The sequence below is a fragment of the Orcinus orca genome, chromosome 7, assembly GCF_937001465.1.
Source record: "Orcinus orca chromosome 7, mOrcOrc1.1, whole genome shotgun sequence".
NCBI lineage: Eukaryota > Metazoa > Chordata > Mammalia > Artiodactyla > Delphinidae > Orcinus > Orcinus orca.
In genome coordinates, this window is record NC_064565.1 from 19,149,201 (window position 1) to 19,166,263 (window position 17,063).

General features: G+C 41.0%; 1 protein-coding gene across 1 annotated transcript; it reads right to left on the reverse strand.

Annotated features, from left to right (window-relative positions):
- Positions 1-354: 354 nt before the first annotated feature.
- On the reverse strand, positions 355-1,278 carry LOC125965044 (zinc finger protein 42 homolog). Its single transcript, XM_049712544.1, has one exon. The coding sequence runs from the start codon at positions 1,276-1,278 to the stop codon at positions 355-357; it is 924 nt and encodes a 307-aa protein (XP_049568501.1).
- Positions 1,279-17,063: the final 15,785 nt, after the last annotated feature.

Sequence of the window (17,063 nt, forward strand, 5' to 3'; positions counted from 1 at the left end):
AGTATAAAAGGAAAAAGCTAAACAGTTGGAAACTACAAACTTAAAAGCAAAGTTAATTTCGTACTTATAGTATGGGATATTAAGTCCCATATCCAAAAATCCAATTTGTCATATATTAAGTATTATGCTTTTGAAGTAAGTTCATTACTGACATTATTATTGGAACTGCACTATAATTTTACACAAAGTTCTAAAATAACATCACAGACTATAGGAGCATCTATCTTAGTAACATTTAAAAAAAATATACCTTGTAGGGTGGCAATATTGATTTAAAAATTGTTTCCTGAAACAATAATCAATGAGGCATATTTGTTGCCATTCTTTTGTTAATACGCTTATCCTGTTTGAGGATTATTTTCCATCTTCTTTCATTGACTCATTTCTTTCGGCCTTTGCATGAGTTAAGAGGTGCGCTTTCATGTTATTTGACTGAATAAACTTCTTGAGACAGCCTTCAAAGGGACATACAAAAGGTTTCTCCCCAGTGTGGATGCGCACATGTGTACGCAAATTGAAGGACAGGGAAAAACGTTTTCCGCACCCTTCAAAAGTACATGGAAATGGCTTCTCTCCAGTATGAACCAGAAAATGTCTTTTTAGTTTTGCGCTCTCCTTGAAGGCTTTCCCACATTCTGCACATACGTGATCTCGGGGACTATGAACTCGGAGATGCTTTCTCAGGGATGCTCTATTCTTGAACTCTCTTATGCATCCACTCTCAGGACAAACAATTTTTTCTGCAGCATCATATTCTTTATTTGTACTTGGCTTCATTTTAGTACATTCTGTGAGCTGTTTAGGATCTGAAAAGTCAATGCTGGGTATTTCTCCAGGAGGAAGCTTCTTGCCTTTCATGTACTCAGAAGACTCAAGAAGTGAATTCTCTCCACCAAACTGTTGAGGAAGTTCTTGTTTTGCCCCCTTTTTCATGTATTCCAAGGAACGTTCAAGAAGTGAGCTTGCCGTAAGAACCTGTTGAGAAAGCTCTTGTTCTGATCCTTGTTTCAGACAGTCAAAGGACTTAAGAAGTGAGTCCTCTTCCATGATAGGTTCAGAAAACTCACCTCTTATTATGCATTCTATGTAACAGTCAGAGAAGGAATCCTCTTCAACAACCCGAAAGCTAGTCTCATAGCACACTTCCTCATCACATAAGGTCCACGTCGTGTCAGGAGGTTTCTGTGGGGCTGGCGGTGACTTGTCCCCACTGATAGCTCTTCTACCAAGGCCTTTCTGGCCAAGTGTCTTTTCCCTTTTCTTCAGTTTCTGGTCCATGTCGTTCTGCTAGCTCCCTCCGTGAAGGTTTGCACCAGAATAGATCAACCACTTCTGGGAAGGAGTGATCTACGTGAATTGTTTTCAGCAAGCACCCATGCTACCGCGAAGCGCTCCGCTCTTCCAGTTCCTTTCAAAGGTAAGACGCAGAAGAAACTCTACCATACTGTCTTGATTACTGTAGCTTTGTAGTATACTCTGAACTCAGGGAGCCTGATTCCACCAGCTCCGTTTTTCATTCTCAAGATTGCTTTGGCTATTCTAGTTCTTTTGTGTTGCCATACAAATTGTGAAATTTTCTGTTCTAGTTCTGTGAAAAATGCCAGTGGTAGTTTGATAGGGATTGCATTGAATAGGTATATTGCTTTGAGTAGTAGAGTCATTTTCACAATGTTGATTCTTCCAATCCAAAAACATGGTATATCTCTCCATCTATTTGTAGCATCTTTAATTTCTTTCATCAGTGTCTTATAATTTTCTGCATACAGGTTTTTTGTCTCCTTACATAGGTTTATTCCTAGATATTTTATTCTTTTTGTTGTAATGGTAAACGGAAGTGTTTTCTTGATTTCACTATCAGATTTTTCATCATTAGTGTATAGGAATGCCAGAGATTTCTGTGCATTAATTTTGTATCCTGTTACTTTACCAAATTCATTGATTAGCTCTAGTAGTTTTCTGGTAGCATCTTTAGGATTCTCTATGTATAGTGTCATGTCATCTGCAAACAGTGACAGCTTTACTTCTTCTTTTCTGCTTTGGATTCCTTTTATTTCCTTTTCTTCACTGATTGCTGTGGCTAAAACTTCCAAAACTATGTTGAATAAGAGTGGTGAGAGTGGGCAACCTTGTCTTGTTCCTGATCTTAGTGGAAATGTTTTCAGTTTTTCACCATTGAGGACAATGTTGGCTGTAGGTTTGTCATATATGGCCTTTATTATGTTGAGGAAAGTTCCCTCTATGCCTACTTTCTGGAGGGTTTTATCATAAATGGGTGTTGAATTTTGTCAAAAGCTTTCTCTGCATCTATTGAGATGATCATATGGTTTTTCTCCTTCAATTTGTTAATATGGTGTATCACATTGAATGATTTTCGTATATTGAAGAATCCTTGCATTCCTGGAATAAACCCCACTTGATCATGGTGTATGATCCTCTTAATGTGCTGTTGGATTCTGTTTGCTAGTATTTTGTTGAGGATTTTTGCATCTATGTTCATCAGTCATATTGGCCTGTAGTTTTCTTTCTTTGTGTCATCTTTGTCTGGTTTTGGTATCAGGGTGATGGTGGCCTCGTAGAAAGAGTTTGGGAGTGTTCTTCCCTCTGCTATATTTTGGAAGACTTTGAGAAAGATAGGTGTTAGCTCTTCTCTAAATGTTTGATAGAATTTGCCTGTGAAGCCGTCTGCTTCTAGGCTTTTGTTTGTTGGAAGACCTTTTTTTTTTTTTTTTTTTTTGCGGTACGCGGGCCTCTCACTATTGTGGCCTCTACTGTTGCGGAGCACAGGCTCCGGATACGCAGGCTCAGCAGCCATGGCTCACAGGCCCAGCCGGTCTGCGGCATATCGGATCTTCCCAGACCAGGGCACGAACCCGTGTCCCCTGCATCGGCAGGCGGACTCTCAACCACTGCGCCACCAGGTAAGCCCTGATATCTCCTTTTATGGCTGTTAGTATTTGCCTTATGTATTGAGGTGCTCCTATGTTGGGTGCATAAATATTTACAATTGTTATGTTTTCTTCTTGGATTGATCCCTTGATCATTATGTAGCATCCTTCTTTGTCTCTTGTAATAGTCTTTATTTTAAAGTCTATTTTGTCTGATATGAGAATTGCTACTCCAGCTTTCTTTTGGTTTCCATTTGCATGGAAAATCTTTTCTGTCCCCTCACTTTCAGTCTGTATGTGTCTCTAGGTCTGAAGTGGGTCTCTTGTAGACAGCATATATATGGGTCTTTTTTTTGTATCCATTCAGCCAGACTGTGTATTTTGGTGTGAGCATTTAATCCATTTACATTTAAGGTAATTATTGATATGTATGTTCCTATTCCCATTTTCTTAATTGTTTTGGGTTCGTTATTGTAGGTCTTTTCCTTCTCTTGTGTTTCTTGGCTACAGAACTTCCTTTAGTAGTTGTTGTAAAGCTGTTTTGGTGGTGCTGAACTCTCTCAGCTTTTGCTTGTCTGTAAAGGTTTTAATTTCTCCATCAAATCTGAATGAGATCCTTGCTGGGTAGAGTAATCTTGGTTGCAGGTTTTTCTCCTTCATCACTTTAAATATGTCCTGCCAGTCCCTTCTGGCTTGCAGACTTTCTGCTGAAAGATCAGCTGTTAACCTTATGGGGATTCCCTTGTGTGTTATTTGTTGTTTTTCCCTTGCTGCTTTTGATATGTTTTTTTTGTATTTAATTTTTGACAGTTTGATTAATATGTGTCTTAGCATGTTTCTCCTTGGATCTATCCTGTATGGGACTCTCTGTGCTTCGTGGACTTGATTAACTATTTCCTTTCCCATATTAGGGAAGTTTTCAACTATAATCTCTTCAAATATTTTCTCAGTCCATTTCTTTTTCTCTTCTTCTTCTGGAACCCCTATCATTTGAATGTTGGTGCATATAATGTTGTCCCATAGGTCTCTGAGACTGTCCTCAGTTCTTTTCATTCTTTTTTCTTTATTCTGCTCTGCAGTAGTTATTTCCACTACTTTATCTTCCAGGTCACTTATCTGTTCTTCTACCTCAGTTATTCTGCTATTGATCCCTTCTAGAGTATTTTTAATTTCAGTTATTTTGTTGTTCATCATTGCTTGTTTCATATTTAGTTCTTCTAGGTCCTTGTTAAATGTTTCTTGCATTTTCTCTATTCTATTTCCAAGATGTTGGATCATCTTTACTATCATTATTCTGAATTCTTTTTCAGGTAGACTGCCTATTTCCTCTTCATTGGTTAGGTCTGGTGGGTTTTTATCCTGCTACTTCATCTGCTGTGTGTTTTTCTGTCTTCTCATTTTGCTTATCTCACTGTGTTTGGGGTCTCCTTTTTGCAGGCTGCAGGTTCGTAGTTCCTGTTGTTTTTGGTGTCTGTCCCCAGTGGTTAAATTTGGTTCAGTGGGTTGTGTAGGCTTCCTGGTGGAGGGGACTAGTGCCTGTGTTCTGGTGGATGAGGCTGGATCTGTCTTTCCGGTGAGCAGGTCCACGTGTGGTGGTGTGTTTTGGGGTGTCTGTGGACTTATTATGGTTTTAGGCAGCCTCTCTGCTAATGGGTGGTGTTGTGTTCCTGTCTTTCTAGTTATTTGGCATAGGGTGTCCAGCACTGTAGCTTGCTGGTCATTGAGTGAAGCTGGGTCTTGGCATTGAGATGGAGGTCTCTGGGAGATTTTTGTCATTTGATATTATGTGGATCTGGGAGGTCTCTTGTGGACCAGTGTCCCGAAGTTGTCTCTCCCACCTCAGAGGCACAGCACTGACTCCTGGCTGCAGTACCAAGAGCCTTTCATCCACACAGCTCAGAATAAAAGGGAGAAAATGTAGAAAGAAAGAAAGAAAGAAAGAAAGAAAGAAAGAAAGAAAGAAAGAAAGAAAGAAAGAAAGAAAGAAAGAAAGAGAATAAAAGAAAATAAAATAAAGTAAGGTAAAATAAAATAAAGTTATTAAAATAAAAAATAAGTATTAAGAAAAAAAATGTTTTTAAGTAAAAAAAAAAGGACGGATAGAACCCTAGGGCAAATGGTGAAAGCAAAGCTGTACAGACAAAATCTTGCACAGAAGCATACACATACACACTCACAAAAAGAGGAAAAGGGGAAAAAATCAGAAATCTTGCTCTCAAAGTCCACCTCCTCAATTTGGGATGATTCGTTGTCTATTCAGGTATTCCACAGATGCAGTGTACATCAGGTTGATTGTGGAGATTTAATCTGCTGCTCCTGAGGCTGCTGGGAGAGATTTCCCTTTCTCTTCTTTGTTCGCACAGCTCCCGGGTCTCTGCTTTGGATTTGGCCCCGCCTCTTCATGTAGGTGACCAGAGGGCATCTGTTCTTCGCTCAAACAGGACAGGGTTAAGGTAGCCGCTGATTCTTGGGCTCTGGCTCACTCAGGCCAGGGGGAGGGAGGGGCACGGAGTGCAGTGCGAGCCTGCAGCGGCAGAGGCCGGCGTGACATTGCACCAGCCTGAGACGTGCCGTGTGTTCTCCCAGGGGAGTTGTCCCTGGATCCTGGGACCCTGGCAGTGGCAGGCTGCACAGGCTTCCTGGAAGTGAGGTGTGGAGAGTGACCTGTGCTTGCACACAGGCTTCTTTGTGGCGGCAGCAGCAGCCTTAGCGTCTCATGCCCGTCTCTGTGGTCCACGCTGTTAGCCGTGGCTCGCGCCCGTCTCTGGAGCTCCTTTAAGCAGTGCTCTGAATCCCCTCTCCTCATGCACCAGGAAACAAAGAGGCAAGAAAAAATATCTTGCCTCTTCGGCAGGTCCAGACTTTTCCCCGGACTCCCTCCCGGCTAGCCATGGTGCACTAACCCCCTGCAGGCTGTGTTCACGCCGCCAACCCCAGTCTTCTCCCTGCGATCTGACCGAAGCCTGAGCCTCAGCTCTCAGCCCCACCCGCCCTGGCGGGTGAGTAGACAAGCCTCTCGGGCTGGTGAGTGCTGGTCGGCACCGATCCTCTGTGCGGGAATCTCTCCGCTTTGCCCTCCGCACCCCTGTTGCTACGCTCTCCTCCGCGGCTCTGAAGCTTCCCTGCTCCACCACCCACAGTCTCCGCCCACGAAGGGGCTTCCTAGTGTGTGGAAACCTTTCCTCCTTCACGGCTCCCTCCCACTGATGTAGGTCCCGTCCCTATTCTTTTGTCTCTGTTTATTGTTTTTTCTTTTGCCCTATCCAGGTACGTGGGGAGTTTCTTGCCTTTTGGGAGGTCTGAGGTCTTCTGCCAGCATTCAGTAGGTGTTTTGTAGGAGTTGTTCCACATGTAGATGTATTTCTGATGTATTTGTGGGGAGGAAGGTGATCTCCACGTCTCACTCTTCCGCTATCTTCCCCCTCTGGGAAGAGAAATTTGGTGAGATATCAGGAGCAATCAAATATCCAGGGTGGGGATTGTTGCTAAACTGACTTAGCAGAATTTTTGCTAAAATTTTGTGTTACAAAGATAGACACAGAAGTCCAAAGATTGAGTCCTAATTGAGAAGAAAGTTTAGAGGAACCTGACAAAGTTTGGTCAATGAGAGAGTTTTGGTCACTAGCACCTGTTATGATGTCTGGAATACAACATAACTAGACCTGAGAAATAATGTCTGATTAAATGCCTCCTTATGCCAGGACCTTTGTCCTCACCCCAGTAGCTTATATATTCCCTTAGGCCTGTCTGGTCTCTGGCGTCAGTTAACTATAATTAATCTGATCATACCATCAACCAAGTTTCTGTTCCAACAATCCTTTCGTGGATCCTTCCAGCAATGGAAAACTCACCCCCTCTCATAAGTCATATAATGGTATGGTAGCTCCATTGAAAACAAGTGTTTCCCTTCTATTGAAATGGAATATGTTTTCTATTAGAAACATTGTCTTGTTCTCTAAAGTACCACAGAAAACTTAAAACCATCTTCCGTGAGACAATTCTTAAATATCTAAAGACAGACATCAAGGTCATGTTTTGATTCTTCTTTGATTTAAGGAAGGTCACCTTTCTCCACAACCATTCTTTCCCTTTTCCCAATACTGCAGTGCTCTGTTTAGACCTTAAATTTAGCATTTACCCTGCTGGGCTGCTAATTCTCCACTCCAACTCTCAGGTGCATTTTGTAGCCTCTCTGCCCTGCTCCTTGCCCCAGGACGTCATCACCTAAGCTCCATTATCTGGCACAGAAATGACAAGGCCTTGTAACATGACTGTACTCACTCACTGTTGGGGAGCTGCCCAAACAATATTTGGCCTCAGTTTGTAAGCCTAGACAGATCCTAAAGGCTAGGATAGTGGGAGGCTCTCAGCTAGCTGTGCTGCTCCTGGCAGCTTCCTTTTTTGAATCAGGATCTGAGTAGTTCACCATGCTGGCTGTCCCAGGATGATAATCATTGAAGTGTAAACAGGAGACCAGCGATTTGGGTTGAATGACAAGTATACCTACAGATCAGAGTATCAACCTCATTTGCTAGAAATACAAACTTTCAGGGCCCACAGAAACTGCTGAATCAGAATCAGTACAAGACCTCCCGGATGATTCATAGATGTATTATAGCTAGTGAAGCACTGATGTACAGGATATTTTGCTACATTTCTGAAGACATGAAGACTTTTTTTCTGGAGAACTATACCCATCCACCCAGTCTATCTAGCCCCTCTCATCCTCTTATGACTGTCTTGTCAATACTTTATGAACCCCTCTGTAGCCACAGTTGTTTGGCCTGGGGGTGGATGCTGGATCAGAGGTGGGACAATCAAATTCTCTGATTTCAGTATTTAGAAAACCTAATCCTAACCCTAACCCTAACCCTAAGTTTTTTGAAATGTGGATGAGAGATTTCAGTTTATCATATACTGAGTTTGAATTGAGACGACGCAACCTTGGGCATTAGGGGGCCGCCGTATTCTACCATGTGTGCCTAGAAGTAGAGAAAGCCATTTCGTAAAAAGAAGATCATATACACCTCACTTTTTTTCACTTGTTTTGTTTGTTTGCTTTAATTATTTGCCCAGCTCAGTTTTTATTATTTGTCACCAAAAGAGTCTAAGACAGATGGTAAATAGCTTTGGGATAATATGAATAAGGTTGGGGTGTCATGGTGAGATATTAGAAAAAAATGGCAGGTATTTTATGCTAAGCCTATGCAGCATTTTTACCCTGCTGAGTTGTCTAGTTTCAGGGTCCGCCAGAGTACTGTATACAAAATAAAACTTTTTTTTTTTAGTTCTTTGGGTTATGACAGGTCAAAGAACTGATCCAAATTCCAAATTGATCAAAATCACAAGACACTGACTGACCAATCAGAACACTATACATTTCTATAGAAAAATATAATTGACAAGCAGACTGTCATTAAGCCAGGAAAATCATGGAAAAGAGTATTTTATATTAGAATATATCTGACATTTGCACAGTATTCCCACAGCCATTGTCATATTTTGTACCTAAGATGCTCTGTTGTTTGGCCTGTTAGAAGAATCTCACCTGAGGAGTGCTGGTAAATTTGTACTGCTTGATTTCCTTTCTTCTAGAATCCATGATGAGCTCCACATTACTCCTTGTTTGCATGTGCTTCCAATTCAAATTTATTTGTTTATTTTTCAAAAAAATTATTTTATTGCAGTATAGTTGACTTACAATTCTGTGTTAATTTCTGCTATACAGCAAAGTGATTCAATTATATATATATAGTGATTCAGTTATATATATGTATATATATACATATATATATTCTTTTTCACATTCGTTTCCATTATGGTTTATTACAGGATATTGAATATGGGTCTCTGTGCTACACACAATTTGAGTTTTTTTTGGGTGTGTGTGCATACTTTATTTTCGTTTTTTAATTGCTGAAGGATTTCAGAAATATACAAAGTAGGGAAACCAGCCCCATCACTCAGCTTCCATCCTCTTCAGCCATCTGCTTACACCCTCCCACAGAAGGCAGATCCCAGACGCCACATCATCTCATCTGCAAACACTTGAGCATCCTCTGCGCTCTCTTATGTGCAGGGTTTTATTTTTACGTCCAGTCTCCCACGGGGGTTTTGGTTTCCTTCCGGGAGGTGGCTGGCTTGTGTCCGATGCACGGCGCCTGCGAGCCTCAGCGGGCACCTGAGCAGCCTTCCCTCTCTTCCAGCGACCTGGTGAATGGCCTCGTGGCACTCATGAACAGCAAGGTCAGCAGCTCCATCAACCTGGTGAGTCCCTCCCTCCGCCCACTCCCTCCCCAGCAGGCCGGTTCCTGCTTTGCTTCATTTGCCATCAGCATGCTCAGGGCACGTGCCTGTTTGTTGCTTGCCCAATACTACAGGAAAATACGCGGAATAGAACAAAACAGGAGTCCACAAAGAAGTAAGACATCTGGGACACGTGGCTGAGCCACGTGATAAACACTAACCCCACTCCGTCCACTGGAAGGGCCACGTCTAGAAATTTGTGAAGGCTTTGGTGGTTGTAGGTGACATTCTTTGTGCCCTTTGTCCATTACTGAATGTGCAGTTGGTCTCTATAAGTCTTGCTTTCTGGGGCTGTAAAGATAGAGTGGCTAGGACAGTTTCCCTCACTGTCATGTCTGTGAGCGCCAATTCCATTTATCCTGGTAGATTTTACGGAAAACTGTACTTGTTTAATGGTCATTTCATAGGATTAGTTACCATGGGGAAATTTCCCACCTTACTGAATGTAAATTATTGTAATTGCCATTATTATTACTCAGATTAGAAAGATAATTACCAAGCTAGTCTTCAATTCTGGGAACACGCTCTGAGTCTTTCAGTGCCTCCTCTGAAAATACATTCTTAAATTTTTGTGTGAAGTTCATGCTATTTGGCTACACTCCGTGAAGTATTAACAAAAATAAGACACACAATTTGAGGTGACTCTTTATCTGTTGTTCTCTGCAGAAACCTTCCCACTGATGTGGCTCCCTCCAGCGGATTAGTGGGACACCATTTTCCTGCATGCCGCATTCCTTTCAACCTTAGATTTTATTTTCTCCTTCAGCTGCAATGATGAGAATGATGCTTTCCACACTGTTAAAGGGTTGTGCCTTTCAGATGAAAAGAACTCTTCTTCACCACCCTGAAATTATATTGTCTTCATGGATGCCCATTCTATTTTCTTTTTCCCTTTGACGGAAGGATAGATGCCATTTGGGAAGTGAGCAGTTCGGTTTTCGTCTATGCTGCACATCAGCATTACACCAAAGGCTCCACAGCACTTATTTCTGATTTCTTTGATCTTTTTCTACTAAGAATGTGACATTTGGTTGTGTTTAACCTTATATGCTCAATTTGAGATTACCCTCTTGGACATGGTATTTATAGATCAAGCCACTGTCTCCTATTGATCTTTAGTTACATGATCTTATTTCCTCCTCCTGTACATTCATTGCCTTTGAACCTCAGTGCCCATTGGAGAGTTACCTGGACACATATATTAATTTTTGATCACCTACTTGGAATCATTCCTCATTTGAACTAAGTTAGAGATCAATTCAAATATGAACTCCCTGGGATATTGCTTATTCTTCTCAAAAAGAATAGAGTATAGGGCTTCCCTGGTGGTGCAGTGGTCGAGAGTCCGCCTGCCGATGCAGGGGACACGGGTTCGTGCCCCGGTCCGGGAGGATCCCACATGCCGCGGAGCGGCTGGGCCCATGAGCCATGGCCGCTAAGCCTGTGCGTGCGGAGCCTGTGCTCCTCAATGGGAGAGGCCACAACAGTGAGAGGCCCGTGTACCGCAAAAAAAAAAAAAAAAAAAAAAAAAAAAGGCTGCAGCTTTGCCTGCAGTCCTACAAAGAATAGACTATAAGTATTTAGATAGAGAGGCACAGCCCATATCATTCCATTTATATAAGACTGTCTCACCCAAATAACCAGTCAGTTATTATATATGTCTCTAGCATCACCCACTTACCCCAGAATTATCTTTTCTTTTCTTTCTTCTTAACTACTGAGGAATTTGAGATGAAGCCCAGAAGTCTACACAGGTTAACCTGGCAGAGCCAGGTCTAGAATCTAGCTCTTTGATGTCCACTTGATTCCCCAGCCCTTCTACTCAGAGGGGGTTCAATAAACACTCTCAGTTCTCAAACAATTTATATCATTTTTCCAATCAAGAAAGCTCTCCAGCAAATGGCTCCCTAGGCCAGTCAAATGAGTTTTCAGATCTCTCTTGAGAGAATCTGGAGACTAAACTGACAAAATATCTCCCTATTGATTCAGAGCCGGACCAAGGTCCACACCTTGATCTTCAAAGTCACATTACTCTGACAGCATCTCTGTTTTCCTACCCACATGCTGCTTCACTCTCAAGAGCCTTTATTTTTCAAAAATTCCATCCATTCTGCTGTTTTCCCCCAGCCATCCAAGATTGTATTATTGACTTCCCAAGTCAACATGCTGTCACCTTGCAAAGTGGCTCCTAAAATCACTGTGTAAAGGAGGTTTTCCAGGACTAAGTAGGAATTCCTCTTACCAATTCCTTGTCTACATGTCTCCTCTACATTTCATTTCCAGTATAGAGAAGCAAAATTTGCCACCCCAAAATATCTCCTGCATGCAGATTACTTTCAGCTGAAAACAATCAAGGCCCAAGACTCAGGAAGAAACTTTGACCTTTCCCCTAACTGCCTAAAAGAATTTAGATAGCAAGCCTGTTCTTAGAATTGAGATATCACCAGAGATATCTGTAAAAAATATGGGCTACAGAGATAAACCCATGCACATATGATCACCTTATCTTTGATAAAGGAGGCAATAATATACAATGCAAAAAAGACAGCCTCTTCAATAAGTGGTGCTGGGAAAACTGGACAGCTATGTGTAAAAGAATGAAATTAGAACACTCCCTAACACCTAACAAAAAATAAACTCAAAATGGATTAAAGACCTAAATGTAAGGCTAGACACTATAAAACTCTTAGAGGAAAACATAGGCAGAACTCTATGACATAAATCACAGCAAGAACCTTTTCAACCCACCTCCTAGAGAAATGGAAATAAAGACAAAAATAAACTAATGGGACCTAATGAAACTTAAAAGCTTTTGCACAGCAAAGGAAACCATAACAAGACAAAAAGACAACCCTTAGAATGGGAGAAAATATTTGCAAACAAAGCAACTGACAAAGGATTAACCTACAAACTTTACAAGCAGCTCATGCAGCTCAATATCAAAAACAAACAACCCAATCCACAAATGGACAGAAGACCTAAATAAACATTTCTCCAGAGAAGATATACAGATTGCAAACAAACACATGAAAGGATGCTCAGCATCACTAATCATTGGAGAAATGCAAACCTAAACTACAATGAGGTATCACCTCACACCAGTTAGAATGGCCATCATCAAAAAATCTACAAACAATAAATGCTGGAGAGGGTGTGGAGAAAAGGGAGAGCCCTCCTGCACTGTTGGTGGGAATGTAAATTGATACAGCCACTATGGAGAACAGTATGGAGGTTCCTTAAAAAACTGAAAATAGAGCTACCATACGACCCAGCAATCCCACTACTGGGCATATACCCTGAGAAAACCATAATTCAAAAAGAGTCATGTACCACAATGTTCATTGCAGCTCTCTTTACAGTAGCCAGGACATGGAAGCAACCTGTGTCCATCGACAGATGAATGGATAAAGAAGATGTGGCACATATATACAATGGAATATTACTCAGCCATAAAAATAAATGAAATTGAATTCTTTGTAGTGAGGTGGATGGACCTAGAATCCGTCATACACAGTGAAGTATGTCAGAAAGAGAAAAACAAATACCATATGCTAACACACATATATGGAATCTAAAAAAAAAAAGTTCTGAAGAAACTTGGGGCAGGACAGGAATAAAGACGCAGACGTAGAGAATGGACTTGAGGACACGGAGAAGGGGAAGGGTAAGCTGGGACGAAGTGGGAGAGTGGCATATACTTATATATACTACCAAATGTAAAATAGATAGCTAGTAGGAAGCAGCCACATGGCACAGGGATATCATCCTGGTGTTTTGTGACCACCTAGAGGGGTGGGATAGGGAGGATGGGAGGGAGATGCAAGAGGGAGGGGATATGGGGATATATGTATAGCTGATTCACTTTGTTAAACAGCAGAAACTAACACACCATTGTAAAGCAATTATACTCCAATAAAGATGTTAAAAAAATATATGGGCTAGGTGTGCTGGGAGAAACTCTTAGAGATCAGAATCCACTCTGTGTCCCATTGTCTCTGCAGGGCCCAACAAACATTTATTTACTAAACATTTGCTTTGCAATCTTCATGTCAATTCCCTTCCCCTTTGAAGTCTCCACCCCCTACTCCACAACATTCTTTTTTGTCTTTAGCTGAAAATGGTATTTAAGGTGAAATTTTGGGCCATTTTGGTGAGTTATTCAGTTTTCCTGGGTCTCTCCCATGTGTACATGTTACTAAACTTTTGTTTGACTTTCTTCTGTTCATCTCCCTCATCTCAATTTATTTCTTAGAACAGCCAGAAGATCCTAGAAGGGTAGAGGAAAATTTCTTCCTCACCAACACCAGTCACTTACCTAAAACACTTACCTAAAACTGAGGAGTGATAGGAAGGAAGGCTGTGGATTTTATTTAATTAATGGGGGTTTAGCAATGCATTTCTATGGCAACTGCATTCGATTTAAAAGCCTTCCTAGGGCTTCCCTGGTGGCGCAGTGGTTGAGAGTCCGCCTGCCGGTGCAGGGGACACGGGTTCGTGCCCCGGTCCGGAAAGATCCCACATACCGCGGAGCGGCTGGGCCCGTGAGCCATGGTCGTTGAGCCTGCGCGTCCGGAGCCGTGCTCCGCAGCGGGAGAGGCCACAGCAGGGAGAGGCCCGTGCGCTGCAAAAAAAAAAAAAAAAAAAAAAAAAAGCCTTCCTAGATGATCAAGGTCAATTCATGTGTAATCAATTAGTGATCCATTCACTTTCTGGACTTTTGTCCTCCTTTAAAAAATGAGTTTATGTATACATATATCCCCTCTTTTCTAGATTTCCTTCCCATTAAGTCACCACAGAGCATTCAATAGAGTTCCCGTGTGCTACACAGTAGGTTCTCATAAGTTGTCTATTCTATACATAGTAGTGTATATATGTCAATCTAACTGATTCACTTTGCTGTACAGCAGAAACTAACACAACATTGTAAAGCAACTCTACACCAATAAAATTAATTAAAAAATGGGTTCATTGGACAAGATGTACTAACATTCAGATGACTATATGATTCTCTAGTTTTCTGTCTCCTTTGATGATAAATCAAACATTGCCTTATAATGTCTTAAATGTTACTATAATAAACTATTTTTATTGAAGTATGTTTTACATGAAATAAAATTTATTATTTTGAAGCGTGGAATTTGGTGAGATTTGACAGATGTGCATAGTTATGTAACCAACATCACAATCAGAATATAGAACATTTTCATTATGTCCAGAATATGCCTCATGTCCCTTTACAGTCAATCCCTTCCCCACTACTGCAGCCCATTGAGCTATTGGCATGAAACCACTGATCTATATTCTGTCTCTATAGATTTTCCTTTTCTAGAACATTATACAATGAAATCATATAGTATGTGGTATTCTGTGTCTAGCTTCTTTTATTTAGCACAGTGTTTTTGAGATTTATCCATGTCGTTGCACATATCGGTAGTTTGTTCCTTTCTATTGCTGAACATTAATCCATTATATGAATATACCACAATTCTTGATCTATTCATAAGTTGATGGACATTTGGGTAGTTTCCAGGTTTGGGTGATTAGAAATAAAGCAACAATAAACATTCATGTGCAGGTCTTTGCGTAGAAACATATTTCTTGGGAAATACCTAGGAGGGCAATACTGGGTTATATGGTAAGAGTATGTTTAGCTTTGTAAGAAACGGCCAAACTGTTTTCCAAAGTGGCTGTACCATTTTACTTTCCCACTAGCAGTGTGTGAGTGTTAGAGCTGCTCCACATTCTTGCCAACACTTTGTGTTTTCAATCTTCTGAATTTTAAAAATTCTAGTGGGTGGGTAGTGGCATCTCACTGTGGCTTTAATAGGTATTTCCCTAATGACTAAGCATGTTGACTATCTTTACATGTGCTTATTTGCCATCCATATGTCTTCTTTGGTGAAGTATGTGTTCAAATAGTTTACCTGTTATTTTCAAATCAAATTATTGTTGTCCCTTGCCAGTGCCACACGGTCTTGATTGATGTGGTATCAGTGTTTCAATCAAGTAGTGTGTGTTTTCCAACTTTGTTCTTCCTTTTTGAAATTGTTTTCTTTTGTTTCCCGCTATTTTAATGAAAACAACTTATGTTATACTGAGTGCCAGACATTCTGTTAAGTACATTGCATGCATTTGTTCATTTAGTCCTGAAAACAACACTATAAAATACATATAAAATACTATAAAATGGGGGCTTCCCTGGTGGCGCAGTGGTTGGGAGTCCGCCTGCCGATGCAGGGGACGCGGGTTCGTGCCCCGGTCTGGGAAGATCCCACATGTTGCAGAGCGGCTGGGTCCGTGAGCCATGGCCGCTGAGCCTGCGCGTCCGGAGCCTGTGCGCCACAGCGGGAGAGGCCACAACAGTGAGAGGCCAGCCTATTGAAAAAAAAAACGAAACTATAAAATGATTATCATTCCCATTTTCCAAATGAAGAATTTGAGGCTTAGTGCGATTAGTAAATTGAGCAAGGTCACATTTAATGAGTAAGTAGCTGATCCAGAATTGTGAATGCAAGCCCATTTCTGTTCAGAGGCTGAACATTCATCTACAAAGTTGCATTTATTCTACCTCTTATTTATCTGATCTAATTAATTGAGATGTGGTCCCTACTGTGGTGTTTTAGGGTAGGATAAGGCATATTTTCAATATTCACATCCTTTTGCAATCCCTGGGTTTCAATGGGAGGCTCTGAAGCAGAGCTGAAAGGGCAGTAATGAAACTCTAATGCTAATAAAGTCCTGGGCCAGGGGCATTTTTGCCCTAGCAGAGTATGACCTATATTTTCAGTAGCCTCTGATGCCCTTTTCAGCATTCTCTTTACAGCTCAATCGTGGGTAGTAAGTCTTGACCAGTATTGGTCTTTGACTTAGGTAGTAAAATACAATAAAAAAAGCACCCGATGGAGTATAAGAGTCAGCATCAGCAGATGATTTCTAATGTAATATCTTTCTCATCTTGGATCGCCAAGTACAGGATCCAAGGGGCAGGTATTTTGCTCACCAGGCTAAATTATTAATTAGACAAAATTACGTACTATTTCTTGGGTATGAAAAGTTACAAATAACTTTTCATGAAGGTTTTTAAAGTAGTTATGCTTGAAATAAATAAAATTACCTATTAACAGTTCACAACACCAATTTATGGTTGCCTGTGAATATAATTGAAAGAAGTTGGCCTAAATGGTAAAGGTCTGGGGCAAAATAATTTAAGGACACTTGAAGGTACTCAGGGTTTTAGGCTAAAGAGGATAAGACCAAAGTGGGATCATAATATCTCTTCAAATATTTGAAATGGTCTTCTTAGTGGTTGAATAATGTCCCCCAAATATCCATGTGTACCTGGAGCCTCAGGATGTGACTCTATTTAGAAATAGAGTCTTTCCAGATGCGATTAAATTAAGATGAGATCATACTGGTTGAGATGGGCTCTAAATCCAATGACCAGTGTCCTTATAAGAAGAGAAGAGGATACACGAAGACACAAGGGAAGAAGGTGTTATAAGGACAGAGGCAGAGATGGAGTAATTTAACTATAAGCCGAGGAAGGCCAAGGATTGCCAGGAACCACCTGATGCTAGGAGCCACCAGAAGCAAGAAAAGATTCTTTGCCAGAGAGAACATAGTCCTCTTCGGAGGGAATCTCTTTTGGAGAAAGCATAGTCCTACCAATACCTTGATTTTAGGCTCTACTCTCCAGAACTATGAGATAATAAATTTCTGTTACTTTAAGACATTCAGTTTGTGGCAATTTACTATGACAGCCTTAGTAATGAATACTGTTTTGAAATAAAATTGGCAAAACATTTTCTAGATTTTAAGAATTAAGAGCAAGGGGAGGAAGACTCTGTAATTTTGCCAACTGGGCTTATGGAA

What these genes read in the sequence shown, in the direction of transcription:
- LOC125965044 (XM_049712544.1), bottom strand. Translation starts at nt 1,278, where the DNA reads ATGGACCAGAAACTGAAGAAAAGGGAAAAGACACTTGGCCAGAAAGGC.